This window comes from Hoplias malabaricus, unplaced genomic scaffold, assembly GCF_029633855.1.
Source record: "Hoplias malabaricus isolate fHopMal1 unplaced genomic scaffold, fHopMal1.hap1 H_1, whole genome shotgun sequence".
Classification (NCBI taxonomy): domain Eukaryota; kingdom Metazoa; phylum Chordata; class Actinopteri; order Characiformes; family Erythrinidae; genus Hoplias; species Hoplias malabaricus.
The window spans coordinates 202,038-222,329 of NW_027101324.1; the positions used below are offsets into that span (position 1 = coordinate 202,038).

Here is a 20,292-nt window from a genome sequence, read left to right on the forward strand (position 1 = left end):
TGTCCCATTCTACCAAGCTGTAGTCACGTGATTCTGCCCCTCTATACCACATGGAAGGAACCTAAACTCCATGGCTGACTGAGTGACTCGAGCAGATCGTACCAAAGAGAAACACAGCATCTGTGGTTTGGAGGTGCTGTGTTTTGACTATAATTAAGACGACACTGAACAAAAAGTCAAAAAGGTCAAATGTAAACGCTGAGAATAAACCAAAGCACAAACACACACCAAATATAAACAGTGCTCAGAAAACAAAAGAGGAACAAGCTCCCAGCAACATTAGAAAAAATACTGAACTATGAGGGTCACAAATACAACAACAAAATAATCGTTCATTAATCGTAATTGTGGTAAAATGTACAATTAATTGTGGTATTGATTTGCGCTCATATCGCCCAGCACTTGGCAGGATAATGTAAATATTCCATAGTTGAGAGGCATCTACCAGTGAAAATGCAACATAAACTTATAGACTATAGGTCTGTCCCAAAACCTACTGAGCTGTCTACATAGAGATCATTTTAGATCAGAGTGTGTGCACCCCCAACACAGAGGCTGTTCCAATTCTTAGATACTTCATTATGCTGCCTCCTGAGATACCCAAATCTCGCAGAATCACAAGGCAGCATCGAACCATTCCTCAGCCGAGAAGGCAATCCCATAATACAACACAAGCACAGCTTCCATCTATTTCCCTCTTATCCCAGAGCAAAACCCACTTAAATCGTGATAAAAATGAAAAAGATTAGATCCAACCGCACTGAAACACAGAGGTGACACTAGCTGCTGAGCTTAAACGCTAAGCAGCAGCTCTATGAAAGTGTCAAAGAAATAAATACAGTGGAGTTTGAGTTCCTAACTTGTGTTTATTGATCGTCAGAAAACATGTTATTTCTTACTAATTGAAGGAATAAGGTTTAAAAGACCGTTGGTCCCCCCCAACGGTGTTGGGAAACTCTAATAGGCGTCTTGCCTGTGACGTAGATGGTGGACAACAACTCTAGAAGCTGCACTTAATTTAATGCAAAATGATGAAAAGGTGTGTTGTTTTTGGCTGCAATCATTCAATGTACAGTGGGACATCTGTGCACAAATGGCCCAAAGATCCCAAAATATCCAGAAAATGGACTAAATTTGTCCACTTTAAACGGGCACTTTGGAAAGGACCATCCGCTCACTCCGTTATCTGTAGCTCATTTCACTGGTGCTTTTCCAACAATATGGGCATGTAAGGACACCAACGAAAGGTGTTCAAGAGCCTCTGTAACATGGAGGTAAACAGGGTAAGGACACTCACTTCGCCTGTTTTAGTTGGTGTTAGTTAACGTTAGCTTGACTTGCTAAACTCGGTGGCTCAGATTATACTCGGCTACGTAGCTGCATTACGGAGGTTTATAGTGTCGGATGAATTCGAGTTCGACTTCGATCACATTTACAAGAATAACGGTGCCTCTAAATTTGAGTTTAGCTTATTGCTAGGCTATTGTCATGAATAATGTTGGTTATTTAGCTAGCTAGATACTGTCATAACAGTCAGTCATAACAGTGTTTTACCGCGGCGTTGTTCAGCTGTTGTCCACCAGTGACGTCACGGTCGCGTTCGAGAATTTCCGTAGAGAGCTCTGGTTTTTCCGTCAATTTAATAAAATTGTCAGTTTTAAAGCAAATTGAGCTGCTATTTTCATTTTAATTCATACTTATATCTGTCAGTAACTACAATAATGTGGAATATTCATGGAGGTCCATTAAGTGGTGCTTAGCCTTTAAACAGCTGCCTACTGAGGACTTGGGGCAGACCTTGTGTGTGGTATTTTTTGAGAAAGTGTCATTTCTTTTGAAAAACAATCAATTACAGAATTACAGCATCAAGCTTTTGTCCAAATGTTGCAAAATAATGACTTCAAACTAGTAGTGAAAACAAGGCCTAGCCACAAAGTCTAGAAATTCTTCAAAACAATACGACACATTCTTAAAGAGATTATTAAAATGTGTTGTTGGAATTTCTGCTCTTTGGTGTGATGTATGCCTGGGTGCTAAGTGAGAACAGAGTGTACCAGGAGGAGCACCACAGTGTTTTGAATGTTGTGAAACTCAACCTGGGGGTCAACCCATCTGTTTGAATGGAGAGTATGAGCAGGAAATGCAACAAAGAGGATCCCAGCACAGTTTGAGGGAATGTTATGCGATGTCATCTGCAATAGCACATCCTGCAATCATTAAGTAAGATACTGGAAACACGGCTTACCTCCACTGACCACTGAGGACCAGGTGCCCCCAGAGGGACTGCTACGGGCAGGAGGAGGAGTTGAAATCTCCCCGGCTGCACCCTGAGACATGAAGTCTGCTCCAGGAGGTCCACTGCCTCGGCAGGGGGGCACTCTGTGTGTCCTGGGGGTCCGCTGGGACTTTGGAGACATTCTTGGAGGACCTGCTAAAAAAAAAAAAAAAAAAAACCAACAGTGAGGGACAGGGCAGTTGTTAAAAAAAACTAAAAAAAAAAAAAAAACAACAACATTCACCAATGTGCAGCCATGTTGTGTCAATAAAAACCAGTGCAGTTCTTTGTGCGCAGGTGACAAAGCCCTCAAAACTGTCAATGTACAAACAATAGCGTCAAGTTAAACCCAGGTGGTAGTAGCAAATATAAATAAAAATGATATAATAATAAAACTTACAGCTTACAGAGATAGCAGGAACCAAAGGACCATGGCAAAATTCTACAAAATATGCAAGAATAAAGCCATATAGAAGTAGACAATCATAACAGAAGTAACGCAGAACTAAACTGTAATTCTAATATAATATAAAGCAGCACAAAACAAATTCAACAACAGAGATCTATTCTCCCCCTTTTCCACAAGGAAACACAGTTCTGGGTCTTAATGAAATATTTGTGTCCTGCTTTGTTCAAAACAACACATGGATCAAACCCCACAGCAGTGTTCTCCTCGTCTAAACATCCCTGTTCAGTACGGACGATGACTCGCTCGCTGTTCACCCCGACCCCGAGTGCACAGCAGTGAGGAGCAAGGAGCAGAAGCTCTGGTTCTTAGCCTTTTTCACTTGTTTCTCTTTCTTCTCCGTTCTCCACTCGTTGCGTCCGTTTTGCTGTGTTTAACCACATCATTGTGCTCACATTAACACGGGGTCCAGCGCTCTGATTGGACAGACTCAGATGAGGGGGCGGGGCAAAAGTATCTGCACTTTACTTACATAAGAAGGAGAGCAGAATCAGAACGGCTTGCTTTATCCCTTGTTCTGACTCAGCCAGCCCACAACAAAACTACTGGGTGGTCTTGTTTCACAGTGTGTGGATTGGAAGGCTCCAGATTTACACATTTAAATGTGCACACACCCTGAACAAGGGATCTTTTCATATGTTCCCTTTAAAGTAATAATAGGTAAGATTGGTTTTTAATACCTCCTGGGGCTCCCCTAGTGTAATTAATTTTTATAGTACCTTATTAAAATCAACTGGGAGGAAGGAGGTGGTTTCCTACCCTCCTCCAAAAGTTACATAGTGCAGTTTCTGCAGTGCTGATCCAAGAGTAGCAACAACAGAGACTCCCTAATGCAGGTCAGTGGAGAATCACAATGATGTTGAAACTGTAATTTTAATGTAAAATTATTACATAGTGTTCCTTTAAATAAAAATATTTTGAACAAATTCTGCTTTGTCAATTAAGTAAATATTCATCCTTTTCTAGAGCCCTCAGTCACATTCGGTTCCTTGAATTCTGTGAGGCACTGACTGAGACCGAGCTAAAGAGCATCAATAACGAACAAGTTCTTTTACAGGACGGGGAAAAGCCTGCAACAAAAAAAGTCCTCAAAACTGAACACTTCCTTGTTTTTATGCCATGTCCAGCTTTGCTACAACCTCTAATACATCAGCACTAATAACGATCAAGACTCAAGATTATTTGCAATTTCTGCTCCCTCTAAAACATACCGCCTTTAACTGAACTGCCCCTGCAGCTTCAAACATGTGATGGCCAGAGACATGGCTCCATATTAGACCACTGTCAGACTAAATCTGTGCAGGAAATGAAGGGAATGCACTCGAGATTCACGATTCATTTTTAATAATGGTGACAGAAACACACATTAAAACAGAGGAATACATGAGTGAAGAAGTGAGTGAGTGAGTGAGTAAGCATAGTAACATTCAGAAGGGGCAGACTGAGATGTTATGAGCAAACACACACACACACACAAAACCTACACCCGTTAGTTAGTGTCAGTTTTCTCCACAATAAGTGAAAACAAAGCAGTGCATCCCATGCCAAAGCCAAACACATGGCTGCCCACTCCAGCTTTTTTTCCGGTACCTTCCGAGGACAGGCGTTTGGGCAGAGTGGAGTGGGGAGCCACAGAGCCGTGGGCAGAGGGGTGAGAAGGGGGCCGCGAGGGCCTGGATGGGGGTCTGGATGGCGGCCGGGTGGGCGTGGCTGCCCGGGGAGGGAGGGAGGTGGGGCCTGACTGGTATCGGGAGGGAGGACGAGAGGAAGGAGATGGGCAGCGAGAGGGCCAAGGATGGGAACCTGATAGAAATTGAAGGGAAAACATAAATGAGAAAAATGGAGCATAACAACAGAAATGACAAGTGTAGAGATGCGAGGGACAGAGCGGAGAACGAGTCAAAGAACAGGAGTCACAAAATGGACAAAAAAGGACAAGAAGCCAGCTTGGGTGATAAACCTGACGTTCAGTTCCTCATTCTGATAGCTGCAGCCAAAAGCTTTGAAATTAGGGCAAACAGCCCTTTTTGTTTGCTAGAGAGGAAGAGTGAAGAAGTCTATCCTTTCACTTGTTACAGCATTCAACAACTGTCCAGTAAACAGCTAGTTAACCAGTTAAAACTATAAAAGCAGAAAAGATGCATGACCTTTCAGGAAAATGTAATACTGTGCAAAAGTCTATTCAAAGATAATAATTACTATAAAATAATAGTAATAATAATAATCATCATCATCATCAAAGATTTACATGTTTAATATAATAATAAAAATATTTATCCAGTTGTGCTTGTATGAAATTCTACATCATTACAATACATACAGCCTGTTTTTGTAAATATAAAAAGTAAAACTATTTTTTTAACAAAAGAATACTGTATTTGTTTTTGTATATATTGCTTTTATTGTAATTACATTTTTAATGGGAACATATTATACCTCTTAAACAATTTAGAATATGTCTATGAGCCACAAAACATGTTCATGAAGTTCTTTGCACAAAGTAACTCTCACATAAAGACATCTCACTAGTTCTATTTTTGCCAGTCTCAGTCCCTTTCAGAATGAGCTGTTTAAGGGCTTTATCTCTTTTATGCAAATAAGATGTTGCTGGCCACACCCCACACATCCCATGTTTAGGCATGTGAGGGGTGGTGCCAGGGTGGTTTTATGCAAATTTCCTCATTGTGACATCACAATAAGGGAACCATCCAACAGCTCATAGAAGCATACGGTTCCTGACACCGAAATCTTTAAGTAACTCACAGAAAACAGATGGATGGGTTTTTTTCCCCACACTTGGAGTGTTTATAGGAGCAGTAGAGGCCAAGTGGAAATACAAAAGCAAAATACAAAAACTAGGGACTGAATGATAACCTCAAATTAAACTGGACTGTCATGGGGAGAGATGTGGAAAGGGTTAAAGCAACACATTCAATCACACTGACTGGAATAATGCTATTATTTTATCTTAATACTAGGTGTTTTCTTTTTCTTGTTTATTTCTGAGCAAAAAAAAAAAAACCCTTACTGCTCAGATATATAGCTTTTTAAATCAGGCGCCTAAAGTTTTTGCACAGTACACAGTATCTCAAGAGGCTGTGGCAAAAAAATAAAAAGGGCACTTATCTTCTGGAATAGCTCTTTAATAAAATTAGTTTCCAATCTGATATAAAAACGCCATGTAGACTATGGAAAATTATTTTTGGCTCAAATACTAACAAGAGCAAACACAAAAATATAATATCTGACCGGTGGAGGTCTAGATAACCACAGATGAATAAAAACAAACAGAGACAGAGCGGAATACTTTGACCACTGAGCACACAAGCCAGACGAGATCAGAACAGAGAAAGACATTAACTGAATTTGAAGTCAGGAATGCACAGAAATAAGAAAGTCCACATTGAAAGCAGAGTACAAAGATTAACCTGTCAAAGGCAGAAACATCTTTGAAAAATCATCAGCGAGGCAATGGTCAATGAACAGACGAGATTAATCTTTGCTAGACAGCATCCGGGCCAATGTTCGAATCACTACTGTACAAACAGATACATGTTAACGGGTTCATGGGAAGGAACAGAACACGAGGGCCGAGTAGAATAGAACACGAGTAGAATAGTTCTCAATGAAGGTATAACGAAAGCTTTCCAATGCTTATCTAAGCAGAGTGGAATTCTTTTTGAAGGCTAACCTTGCCTAACGTGTAGAGGCAGAGAGCTTGTCGTGTAGCTGCTGGATTTCACACTCAAACAGGGTCTTTTAAAGGTGTAGCTCCTTTAGGCCATTTATTCTTTTCCTGCCATTTTAAAAGCCTACCATTTCCTTTGAAATAAGCTGCATATTAAAGTCATATTTAATTTTAACTACCTCCATTGACGACACGTTGATCCACACCAGTGTTGTAGTCATGAGGCCCAGCTCTAGGTGTGTTCAGCCCAGGGCTACACTGCAGTCTGGGAGAGTTCTGCCGTCCTGTTCCCCACGGCAGTCCTGCTTCTCTGTTCCTCTGACCAGGGGGAATGTACTTATTCTCCCTGTTGGGGACAGCTTGGTTGAGGATAATGCAATAAGCCAAGAGACCATACGTGACAGAAGTGACTTTGGTTAAAGTGTGTACCACAGATGCAGGTGGGTGCAATTCACAATGTTTGTTATAAGGTTAAGAAATGATTTCAGTCGGGTTTATAACGGTTATGTCACTCGGTGGATGACTTGTGCAACTACCGTACAACAGTGTGTGTAAAAGGAGATGTGTGTGTTGCCACAGAAGGCTTGCAATTAGACTTTTCACCTGTTGAGGGCGTGTTGATCCCTCATTACAGCGGTGTATTTCTCCTCTTCTGAACGTTCATCATTCTCAAGGGCTACGCGGGCTTTATAGGAAGCACTGGCCTCAATTTCTTCAGCCAGTTGTGCTGCACGAGCTTCTCGCTTCAGAAACTCCTCTGAATTGTCTCGCTCCAATGGCACCCTGAGAGATTAAAGCACAAAAGTGTGGTATCAACAACATACACTGTAGCTGGGTTTCCATCCAAAACGTTTGCAAATTTAACACCAATAAAGTCCATCCACTGCACTTTTATGAATAAACTCTAGAGGACGTGGGCTCCATGATCAAAACGAGAAAGAGGGGAAAGATCCGAGTGGGTTTTTGCTTTGATAACTATAATTATTTACAGTCGTTTAATATCAAAAACCCACTTAATATCTAAAAAAAATAATAATAAATGACCTTGTTCTTAATGTTTTTAGAGGACAGTAAATAAACGCTGTGTGGTCTCTGAAATTTGCTCAGTGCTGTATGAGTACAATACTCCACGCGCTCTAAAATAAGACCCTCAGGTGGCGCTGGTGTGAGAACAGAGGGGTTCTAAAGTATGGAAAGGAGAGATGAGGAATTGGGGGGAGTCTGTTAAAAGCCTGTGGCCGCAGGGTCAGTCCAGGGCTTTGGGGGGCGCTATGCCATATGCAGAGTAGGTACGAACCAGCTGAAACCTCATCGTTTATCTGAAAAACACATTTCCATCGTTCTTTTTTGCCTTCGCGCTTTAGCCACAGACAAACTTTACCACCTCGTCCGAGCGTAAAACTCTTTTTGGGATATCTGGGTGTTTGTGTGACTTTCCGGTTTGGTATCAGGGTTTTTTTGCGCATTTTAATAATTTGCAAAATCTTGGCAGATGGAAAACTCGCTTGTGGCTTTGCACCCACCACTATAAGTGGCAAGTCTTTTAGGGTGTGTTTATAGTTACAGTCTGGTTTCCGTTGTTTGGACCAAACAAGAAAATTATACATTGGAAGTACAACAATTGACACCTTGCAAGTTTGAGGTCAGAACATTTCTCCAAGCTGGGCATAATCTATACCTGGTGGCATTCAACTGGAAACACACCAAGGGGATGGTGAAATGGACGAAGGAGTCAAAACAGTACCAGAAATTCCTCCTCTGCACAAACCAACGAAGGTCCGCTGCTGTTTGACACACTCTGTGCTCTTAGTGTAGGTTTGTTTTGATGCCTTCGATTCATATATTGTGTTGATACTTTAAACAAACCACAGCAGAACTCATTTAGAAACAGACAGAGTCCCACCAGCCTGGGCAGTCCCCCTCCGCTTGTTTGGTGTGCACCACATGGTGTGAATCCTATGGAAGCAAATCTGTCTCATCAGACTTTGAAATATTACCATCTTTGAATATGTAGCACAGAATTTTGGGATTTTTTTTTGTAATGGCCCTGTGAACATAGCATGAGATATGACAGAATATGTGGAAATATGAACTATGTTTATAGGGCAATTATATAAAAATTAAACAGTAAAATTTCTTCATATTCAGGATATCAATAGTCTGTTATATTGTGTCTACAATGGGCCTTTCAGATTTTTGAGACACTTTAAACATAGAGAAGGAAGCTAAACGTGTAGTTTTTCCACAGTATGGGAGTTGTGTTCATGTTCTGCCATCTAGCGGCGACTGAATGCAACATTTAATGTAATACAGAAAATCCGAATTAATTGATTGCTCATCCTTTGTATCCCGGATGTGTATCTGAATATTTTAACTCGTATTTTGGCATCTGAATTTGAGCAACTTCAAAATATAATCTGAATTTTTTAACCTTGAATAATAAGAGTGAAAAAGTTTTCTTAAAAATGCACGAGTTCAATTGAACAGCAATTATATTCAGATGCATAATTGCGAAGCAAAATATTCAGAGGGAGAAATCTGAGTATTTAAATTCAAAAGCAACAAAATTCAGATGCACAATTTCATTCATTCATTGTCTGTAACCCTTATCCAGTTCAGGGTCGTGGTGGGTCCAGAGCCTACCTGGAATCATTGGGCGCAAGGAGGGAACACACCCTGGAGGGGGCGCCAGTCCTTCACAGGGCAACGTAGACACGTACACATTCACACCTACAGACACTTTTGAGTCGCCAATCCGGAGCACCCGGAGGAAACCGATGCAGACACAGGGAGAACACACCACACTCCTCACAGACAGTCACCCGGAGCGGGAATCGAACCCACAACCTCCAGGCCCCTGGAGCTGTGTGACTGTGACACTACTGATGACACAAGTCTGATGAGACAGATTTGCTTCCATAGAATCCCATTTCACCACTTAGCCCTACCCTTGTTTTGCCTTGGGTAGGGGCTCTTAATTCTTGTTGGGAAAGAGGGGTAGTACAGAGGGGGAGATTATATGCCCCTTGAAATGGAGGTTTTTCAAGGGCACACTTCAAACCAAGAGCTATGAACACCTTGTAAAACAACAGCAAGATGAAGCAAGTGACCAAAAAAGTCACTAATATCAGCACTTTTTAATTTTAAAACTTAAAAAAAAAACATGTATGCAAATATGTATCATCTTAATGTAGTTTCAATTTGTTATGTGCCTTTATTTCATAACAAGCATAAAACGTGACGTGTTGTATGCTAATGTCTTAGCAACAGTGACGCAATTACATTCTAGCAACTGCGGCTACTGCAACATTTAAGGTGGAACTGGAAGTTTTGAAGATAAAGCTGCTAAATTCAGCTTTATATTACAGAGAGTTACATGGTGATAATAAAGGATTGTCCATTGCTTTTGAAGGCATTTGAAGCCCTACTTTTAACTACGTTAATGTCCAGCAGCACGTCTCTGATATCACTGCTGACCGACAGGTCTTTTTGGTGTTCTGATGACTTATCAGCCTCTTGAAGGTCTGTCCCATTTCGTAGGGGGAGATTTTAAACACTACACATTGCAAGTCAGTTCCAAGGGGCAAGATAACACTCGAAAACAAGGGGTAGGGATAAAAAGAAGAAATGTGATTGACCCTTACTCTAACAAACCACTTGAACAGGGTTTGTTTGACTCAAACCAAGGCTGACAAGTATAAACACATTCATACTGCTGCTGAAACCCACAACCCTATGGAACTCTTTGTATTCATCTATTCGTTCTCACACGTATCGACTTACTAAGCTCTGCTCCGAAAATGATTATGCTCTCTTAGGCAGCCTTGGCCTAAAATTTAGTAATGCAACATTTGGACTAAAAATTCACTGGTTTGATCACCGGGAAATACATGAAATTAAGGCCTGGTGGCATGAGGGAACTCAACATACATGGTTAAGGCACCGAGGTGGCTGCCTACTGCTCTGGGTGTGTGTGCTCATTGAACCTAGGGATTTCCTGTTCTCAATCAAAATAACTACATTTGGGAGAGGACTAAAATATTCTAATAATGTTGTCCAGTGAGACTTATGTTTCAAATAACTATTATCTGTTATTAACTTAGGGTGACCGTGGCGTTCAGGTGGTGGCGCGTTCACACGGCTCCTGGGTTTGTGAGGAATTTGGTGTGTTCTCTTGGTGTCTGCATGGGTTTCCTCTTGGTGCTGTTTCCCACCCCCACCACGCTCCAAAAACACACGTTGGTAGGTGGATTGGTGACTCAAAAGTGTCCGTAGGTGCGAGTGTGTGAGTGAATGTCTGGACTGGCGCCTCCTCCAGGGTGGGTCCCTGCCTTGCGCCCAATGATCAGAAAGCACCACTGAGCAAGATCTAACTGGGCATTCTGATCACCGCCGCCCTGAACTGGATAAGGGTTACAGACAATGAACGAATGAATGAATTAATTAATAAAATTAAACTCGTAAATGATTCAGGCTGAAAAAGTGGTGATGAAATCTCAAGAAGCAAAAAAAATCTGAACCTAATTGTTATTTTTTATTTAATTATATTTAATTCCTTATTCAAATCTAAATGTAGAAAATAAATATCTAATGTGTCCAATATTTGTAAACATAAATCAGCACTTCTGAACAATGTACACGCAAATGTGAAAAAGGGAAAAGAGGGGAGTGCTCACGTGTATGAGGAAAGGCTACTGTCATAGGTAGACTTCACGCCATATGTTTCCTCGTTGTATTTAAACATGTCGTCTGGATCCCAGCCGTTAGACTGAAGAGATAGCAGCAAATGTTGAAGGTTTAACTGCTATGATCAAGAACAATATACAAGCATCCTATAGCAATGATGACCTTTACCAAATCATTGTCAAGAGACTCCATGCTGCCCGAGACGTGCTGATCCCCTCCGTCCCAAGGTTCAAGGTCCTTCTCTTTGTGTTCTCCATTCATACGAGTACTCACTGCACTGTCTGTGAAGTTATCTGATCCATACAAAAAAAGACAGCAAACATATTTACATTCCAAAATAAACAGAGAGAACAACGACAATGACTACAGAACAGTGCTGAATAAAGATGCACACAAAGCAAATGACAAACAGGTGAAACATGAACACACAAAAGCAGGTTGAGGTCTTGGGTCTTTTTTTAATTCAAGCACTAGCACTACCGACACTAGTGCTTCGCAAACACATTAGACAGGTTTCCACAAACAGACTGGAGAGCAGCAAACGGTGAGGAAACATTAAAATAACATTAAAATCGTGAACGCCGCCTTTAGGTGGGGGGATAAATCACTCAGAACTGAAAGAATACAGCAATACAATTAAATGATGCAATGGGGATGGACAAAACAACTCATAACAATGCATCTAAATATGTTAAAAGGCAGGGAGACTGGAAACCATGCAGTTAAAGGACAGCAATTTCAACATATAAAGGGTAGCGAATAAGAAATTATAAGGTCTCTGTAGTTAGACTTCACTACAATGGGATGCAAAATCTTGAAGCAACTACAATCTACATGTTGATCAACATGTTGGGCCAAATGCATAAATGTAAAAGTAAATGTAAATGATCAACTTTATATTACATATTCCATAGGCCTAAATCTGGTCCCTTCTGTTTAGTTTGGATTTATTCATATTTCAAATATATTTTTTGTGTTAGTTCACTGGCAGAGGGAGGAAAATCTGCACCATAATGTGAGCACATATTTGTAACTTGGCATGCACAGCTACAACCAAGAGTATTACAACCGTTCACTGAGACATTGGCCAGATTTTCTGTAACCAACTGTGCTGTCTAGTGAAATGCCTCTAAATTTACAGCAATCTTGTGTGGGGCACAGCATCACACAATACATTTACACATTTAAAAATCCTTGTAATGTCAAGGCTTTTCAGCTAAAAGACAATCTGTGCTATAGGGTAATTTAGTCCAAGGCCTACCACTGTTTAGAAATCTGTTCCAACATCTTGCAAACTCAGTTCTTTATAATCACGCTTGAAGGCCTGAGGCTTTGGAGCTCGAGGCAGTCTATTACCCTGGAATCTCGCAGATCTAGTAGTTTTGAATGGCAGGGCTGAAGGTCAAACTACAGCAATGAATGATGACTGACTCTGTGAGGTTCGAATTCTGGGTTCAGTCTGAGCACTTGAGTGAATCTAGAGGATGGCAATGTCCACTGATATTTTCTGAGTTAAAATGTAACATCACAGACATAAAATGGTGTGTTGTGAAATGAGGTACAAGCTAGATTACCTTGCTCTGATGAGACTACACCCATCGAAAGACGAAAGAGACAGATTAAAAGACAGAGTCAGCTGGAGAAAGTCAAGGAGTGGGTAAGAAAGTAAGAGTAACAACATCTCTGTAGGCCTGTCACAATAGCCAGTGTTGTGATCAATACACGGTCCCAGAAATGACTGCCTATTGACTACTTTACGCCACTGATATAAGGATAATATAATAGCGTAATAATGCTATTACACTACTTTAAAGGTGGACCATTTAAAAATAAACTATTTTATTAAGAACATTCAGACACTGGAATTGGAATATAAAAAAATGTAATTATTTTAAATAAATAACAAAAATAAATAAAATAAAGCCACTGTTGTCAAACAAATCCATATAACTGCTGCACAACAGAGAGATCAAAGAAAAACAGAACAGAACTGAGCTGCTAAAATACTGGTGACGTGTAATCTCATGTAAACAAACACTCCAGTAAACACAACGGGTGATATTCAGGTCATCAAAAATTATTTAGGTATTGTCCATATAAAATAGGTCCTCGGGTTACGTCAGTCCCGAGTTACGATGTTGCGTGGTTACGACACATCTCCCATTTACTGTATAAAGCCTTGTTTCGACTGAAGTGGTTTTGCGTCGTAAACGTCGTAACGCGAACTTCGTGTTTGGTGTGCGCGGCTACGCGGCTCGGGACAGAGGAGGATAGGTGTTAGGATAGGATATGTCCTTACAGTATGTACGTATGTTCCGACTTACACCCGAAAATCAGTAGGAACGGATCAACATTGTAAGTTGAGGACCCCCTGTATTGTACCTTATATGTCAATAATATACTTACTGTGACAGGCCTACATCTACAGCAAACTCAAACAGGCAACTTATAAAACACTGAAAATGGAATCTTTAAAACTAGTGCTACATCTGCATTTTAAAATCAGTTAGGAACTGATCAATTGTGTAGCATCCCTTTAAATACAAAAGGGCTAAGAAACCAAGAGCCAGTTTGTGAACATGAATTAAGCCTAGTCTTTGAGTACATTTTAATTTCATTGGTGACTCATCAGTAATAATTCTTAAAGCCCAGGTTTAGGGATAACACTCAGAACTCAGAAACATGCTGAAAACATCATGCTTTACTTTGGTGACTAATAAATATTTCCTGGAACTATCTTGGAAATTATGATTACAATCTGAAAAATCATAAGTTAACATCACACAAACAAATAAACAAACAAAGAAATAACATTAATAGCCTTTTTAAAAATCTGACCCTACCTCTCTTGGCGTAGTTGAGGTCAACGTCTTTGAAATGCACTACAACCACGTCTGAGGATTTGAATATGATGCTCTCTACTATGTCCTCACGACGAGGACCCATGCTAGGTTCAGGACTCTTCCTGTGAGCTGCATCCAGGACCATATCACACTGAGGACGAGACACAGACAGATCATAAAAACTCCACAGGGCCTTTTCGGACACGCATTAATTTGATTGTACTCCTCAGGACCTCTCTGTTAATGGTTCATCAACGACATGGACAAACATTAAGAGCAAAATGTCCTCATATTTTAAGACACCTTTGGATTTTGTGCATTTTTCATAATGAGAGTGTGTAGAACTGTACCTCTGGTCCATATGTTTTAAATACACCCTCGTAGATCACACCGTTTTTAACTTTAAGTTCACATTTTGTTCCCTGTGAAATAGGAACAGAAGCAAATACTTATTTTGAGCTGTTACTGTGCTGCATTAAAAAAAAGACATGAAATTTACAAAAAACAAAATGATAAAAAAGCCTCCTTTTCCTCACAACCAGTAATCATGTCTACAATAACTGAAATGCATTTCAAGTCAGATAATAACGTACTAGAGCCAAATAACTACAATATCGTAAGACATCAAAAACTTCTCAAAAACCCAGTGCATGACAGAGGTGGAGAACTGAACATACCACCACGGAAGTCAAGACATGAACCATCCTCATGTTTGCATAAACTCCGCTGAACGCCACCTGAATCAAAGAGCACAGAACAGTCAGTGTTTGAGCCAAGGGCAAGAATTAACAAAAATATATTTATATAAATATCTTGTGATCAGGTCATCGCCTAAAAACAGAGAATGTGTGAGACTTACTGCAGCAGAGGGTACTTTGGCACTGTTGCGCCCCCTGTGGAAAATAAAGCAAAAGCTTGACCATGAGGTCAACACAAAACTGCAGTTCTAATTCCAGGATAATCATCACATACAGTCATGTGGAAATAAAACTTTACCATGACACAGTGTTTCTCTGATTTATTAATACCCACAGATGTGGAAGCTGGAGATTCATGATGTAAGACAAATATTCCTGCTCTGGACTGGGTTTCCCCAAAGCATCTTAGAACAAAATAAGTCTCTTAAAGGCGATGTTCCAGATTGTAAAATTCAGAAGATGTTTCCTCACCATTTGCTAGCTCTCAGGACTCCTGGCACACTTTAAAACCAGTCTAATGTGTGTTTACGAAGCCCCGGTGTCAGTAAATGGCTAAAAATCCCAAGTGTCTCAGTTTGTTATGCTAGGTTTCCTCTCTCTGCAGAAACAACTCCAAACGTTAAAAAGCATGAAAAGACATGAGGAAATTGTTCTATTCCTGCTCCATAGGTGGGTAACACTTACTTATTTTTGCTGTTTCAGATCACTTAAAGGTGTAGGTCACAATTGAAATAAAAATTCAGAAGATGATTCCTCACCATCTGCTGCTCCCCATTCAGATGGCACGCTAAACTGGTCTAATGTGTTTACAACAGTGTCTGGGTAGTTTCTCAGTTTCTCTTTCTCTGCCTCTCTCCCTCTGAGCATCTCAATAACAGTCCAGAAGTAACAGAATATTCCACTTGCACATAGAGCGAGAAGTTTTTTTTTCTCCCAATTCTGAGCCAGGTTTCTAACTGGTTTATAGGTGAAACTATAAAGGATCACAGCTATGTCCCTTCACAAAGTTGTACCTGCCAAAGCTGCACATAAACTGCGCACAGAGAACACTGTTGTGGAAAATCTACAGAATAGGAATGCCCTCTTAATTAAGACATGAAAAAAAGAGTGAGGCTTCAAGTGTCTTTATGAAATGCAGGGTATTTCAGTCAAAGGTGAAAGATGAATTAGTAGCAGAGGCAGCAGTTGCAGAGGCGGCAGTAATAGAGGTTGATGATGAGGCAGGATGCGGTCCTGGTGTCCTGTTCTCTCAGAATCAATTAAATTTGAGGGAATGGTAAAGACACTAACCACAACCTCAAACACTCTCGGGAATATATGGTTACTATGCATTTATAGCAAGAGGAGTTGTCGAGTGAACTGTAAACTGTGGAAGCCTCCATCTTTTTGTTTCCTTTCTTGCCTGTGGTTTTACAGAAGAGCAGAGGTTGATACTGAAAAATAGTGGGGGACAAACGCCCCATTAAGATCCATCATCCATTCATTGATTCATCATCTGCTAACTGCTTTATTCAGATCATTTTAGTGGGTCCGGAGCCTACGCACACATGTGGAGAACACACCAAACTCCTTCGGGAGGAAACCTACGCACACATGTGGAGAACACACCAAACTCCTTCGGGAGAAAACCTACGCATACATGGGGAAAACACACCAAACTCCTTCGGGAGGAAACCTACGCACACATGGGGAGAACACACCAAACTCCTTCGGGAGGAAACCTACGTAGACATGGGGAGAACACACGAAACTCCTTACAGACCGTGACCCGAAATGAGGAGCTATGGCGCTGTATTTTAGAAGAAGTCTTGGATGAACAGGTTCCTAAAAACTTATTTGTTGTACAACCCCAATGTCTAGAATAGTTACTGACAGCTCAAAGATACAGACTCAACTGCGCGGACTTGACACTCGTTTCATTCAATTTTAAGTTTGAGGCTGACAAGGCACAACATGAAAATTTCATGTATTTAAGTAATGTTTTTCCAGTACATTTTGATGAGAAAGGAGGCGCTATCCAAATTGGCACTGGTGCAGATTTGTGTGGAGGAACTGACACATTGACACGGTGGTGCAGCAGGTAGTGTAATAGTTACACAGATCCAGGGGTTAGAGTCCCACTGTCTGTGAGGAGTGTGGTGTGTTCTCCCTGTGTCTGCATGGGTTTCCTCCGGGTGACTGTCTGTGAGGAGTGTGGTGTGTCTGAGAAAAACGACTGCCCACCTGTCTGTCTGGACACTGATGGATGACTGTCGAGATCCTCCTCCACGCTTCAGATCAGCTGCCCATGCTCCAGCAACCACCAAGTGCCTTGAAGCTGCCCCTACACTGAAGTTCTCACGGACTACTAACTATCATCACCAGTAGATTGACCAGAGGAGGATGGTTCACCCCTTGTGAGCCTTGGTTCCTCCCAAGGTTTCTTCCTCAGCTGGGGGAGTTTTTCCTTGCCACTGTCGCCCCTTGCTTGCTCACTTGGGGGTTTTAATTTTTTTTACATTTCATGTCAAATCTTTCACTTACTGGAATTCTGTGAAGCTGCTTTGTGACAACATCAGTTGTAAAAAGCGCTATACAAATAAGTTTGATTTGATTTGTTGTCCCCGTGTCCGTGTGGGTTTCTTCCGGTTTCTCCAGTTTCCTCCCATGGTCCAAAAAGCAAAAAACCACACATTGGTAGGTGGATTTGTCAACTCAAAGGTGTCTGTGAGTGAAAGTGTGAGTATGTCGGGCTGTGAAGGACTGGCGCCCCCTCCAAGGTGCATTACCGCCTTGCGCCCAATGATTACCCACCGCGACCCTGAACTGGGTAAGACCATGAATGAATGAATGAATGAATTGACATATTGTGCTGTAACTCCAGATAATTACAGGGTGGTGGTCGATAATGGGTGATAGCTAATGGTCATATCAATTTTTATGCACCTGACGAACACTTATCTACACAATAGTAATGCTACAGAAGAAGGACAAAACCTTAATTTTCAATGAAGTTAATTTAAAACCATTTTATTCCAAATAATTTTTTGGAGCATTTCTATTGGTTCATTCATCGTGACATTTTCACACAGTGTGGAGTACTGCTGCTGTGTTCAAATGATGTAGTAAACTTAAAGAAAACCCACAAAAACACAGACACGTGTTTCTAATTTAGTAATTACAATTCATTATAATTGTAATTTTTAGTCAGAAATGAAAAAAAAAAATCTATCCTGGAATTCAACACGTCTTTAATGAACCCCTCACTGATGAGATGGTGATGTTTAGACAAGGCAAGTTTTTTTTTTTTTTTTTTAAATGGTGCAATAAAAGAAAAGAGAATATGAAACAGAAAAAAGCCACAAAAGTATCATCAGTTTGGTCAGGTCCTGATGCTGGATGATTACAAACCCCACCTCAACTCATCCCATAGGTCGACAATAGAGCTCCATCACTCCAGAGAGGACAGATCCACTGCTCTACACCCCATGCTTGGAGGCATGTTGACTATAAGCTCCTGTGAAGCCGAACCACAGCATCATGATTCTCTGTGGAGATTATAAAAGCTGTGTGTGCACCACCGAACATCTGTGTCCACAAAGGGTGCACCATAAAGAAGCTGAACACACTGGTTATAAGGGGACATACGCTGTGTGTACGTAAGCTACAGCCTGCATCCTGGTGCAATAAGGCAATTAAACAGGCCAGTAAAAGAGGCAGTGTTCATGTTAATGTTAAAGGACACAGCTAGGAGAAGACACACTGACACTGTTATCAGGACAGGGCTTGTTCTTCCCCAGTGAAATGGTGGCAATGACCATTTAGTAACTCTCATCAAGCCACAGTGTGTGCAGCACGCTCTTCTGGACACAAGCTAAATGTGTGCGAGGCATATCCAAAAAAAAGGTGTGGGGGGGGATAAAAGATCTTCTCATTATATGTTTCTTTTCCACCTTAAACGGTGCAGCAGTTACATTCCTGTGCTGGAATTTCTGCTGACAAAAGGAGGCCATAGGTTGCATAAATCAATTCAGACATAAGATTAGGTAAATTTCACTAGTATATTATGCCATGTCAGTTCTACCTTAAACGGTGCAGAAGCTGATATTCAGGAGGCTATATTATATATAATGTTGGTTATACATTGTTATATACAGGAGGCCTACAATTACACTTTTCATTTTGAGATCTCATGCTTTATATGCAAATGTAACACACATACACACACACAAATATTCCTAACCCTAGTAAGATCAGGAATATCACAAATGATAAGTATAGAGGTTTGGTGACACTTATTTGTAGCAGGAAACACAGATTTTACATGCCACCTTAAATGGTGCAGCAGTTGACATTCTGGACCAAAATTAAGGGGCTATAGTTACATCTATATACAGCTATACACACGTAAACATGAGTAAACTGCACGCCTACAAATACACTGGACATTTGTGAGATCTTATTCTCTGTAGTATACAATTTAACCACGTCTCACACACACTCGCAATGTTTGAAATATCAGGAATTTGACTTTTAATTAATATTATACATGTTCAGTACACACGTTTGAGACAATGTCATTGTAGCATTGTAACAGAGATCTTTCTGCTCCGTTCCACCTTAAATGATGCAGCAGTTGACTTTCTACGCCTAAATATCCTACATCTCAAAGGTAAAACGTTAAGCAAATTAAGATTACAATTTAAACGCTGTCACTGTAGCAGGCAACGCTGAAGTTCTCCGTTCGTAAATTTCCGTTCCACCTTAAATGGCGCAGCGGTTGCAACGCAAACGTTGCGGCATTTAAGGTGGCACGGACTATCCGAACGAATATTGGGCGAGTTAAAGAGCTAACTTCGGCCTAACTCGACCAGCACTGCCTCTCATTACAGAGCAATATACGATGTCAGCGATAAGCAAGATAAATTACACTTTAAACATGTGAAATACATAATAATCTTCAACTGACACTGACCGGGGCAATGAACTGTAGGGTACCCACCTTCCTAAACTCGATCTCCCGGCAGCTCCTGAGGCCGCAGCCGCCGAGCTGTTACTGCCGCCGGGTTTGCGAGTTCCACCGGCCTGCTTCATTGACATGGTTATCCCATAAACCACGGCTTTGAGCTGGCTTTCTGGGGGTGTTTAGAGAGCTTTTAAGGGGTTGCTCTGTCGACGACACGACGCTGAAACACTGCTAGGGGTCCAGAGAAGCTGACGTTAACGTTTAGCGGTTGGCGCTGGGCTCTCTCTCTCTCTAAAAACGTATTTTCTTGCTTTAAAACAAAGGCAGATGTACCCAGGTTGTGTCCGATAGTGTATATAAGATGTTCATATATTCTACACGTCCACAGGAATAGTCCTTTTTGTGTTAGTTTCAGTTTTATAGATCAGTTTACACGGGATCGCTCCGTTGCTGTGAAGACCTAAACAGTCTGAAAAAGACACAAAAACCAGCGGAAGGATATTTAACGTTACACACAAGCGTGCTCTCTCTTTTCATCGAATCCAGCGCTTGTCATTAGACAAAATAAAACGCAATAAAAGCGAAAGCCTCCAATAAGAAGAGCGCCAGGCAAAAAGACGCGAAATATATCTGTCTTTTCTACGTTTTCAGAGATGTGGGACACGGGCGCAGCGCACTAGTTGCAGGAAGT

General features: G+C 41.0%; 1 protein-coding gene across 8 annotated transcripts in view; it reads right to left on the bottom strand.

Moving 5' to 3' along the window:
• Window positions 1–20,292, bottom strand: part of LOC136685963 (ataxin-2-like) — a 36,287-nt gene extending 15,995 nt beyond the window's left edge. For 7 of the 8 annotated variants that reach the window (XM_066659483.1, XM_066659481.1, XM_066659480.1 and 4 more), the window contains exons 1-11: window positions 19,638–20,292; window positions 14,818–14,851; window positions 14,636–14,695; window positions 14,309–14,380; window positions 13,959–14,109; window positions 11,284–11,408; window positions 11,106–11,197; window positions 7,033–7,212; window positions 6,609–6,775; window positions 4,332–4,544; window positions 2,246–2,431 (exon numbers count right to left, since the gene is read on the bottom strand). In XM_066659483.1, coding sequence (XP_066515580.1) covers window positions 2,246–2,431; window positions 4,332–4,544; window positions 6,609–6,775; window positions 7,033–7,212; window positions 11,106–11,197; window positions 11,284–11,408; window positions 13,959–14,109; window positions 14,309–14,380; window positions 14,636–14,695; window positions 14,818–14,851; window positions 19,638–19,735 — 1,378 coding nt within the window. In that variant the 5' untranslated portion in view covers window positions 19,736–20,292. The remainder of the gene's footprint in view (window positions 1–2,245; window positions 2,432–4,331; window positions 4,545–6,608; window positions 6,776–7,032; window positions 7,213–11,105; window positions 11,198–11,283; window positions 11,409–13,958; window positions 14,110–14,308; window positions 14,381–14,635; window positions 14,696–14,817; window positions 14,852–19,637) is intronic. The other variant, XM_066659484.1, reaches the window with a different exon arrangement.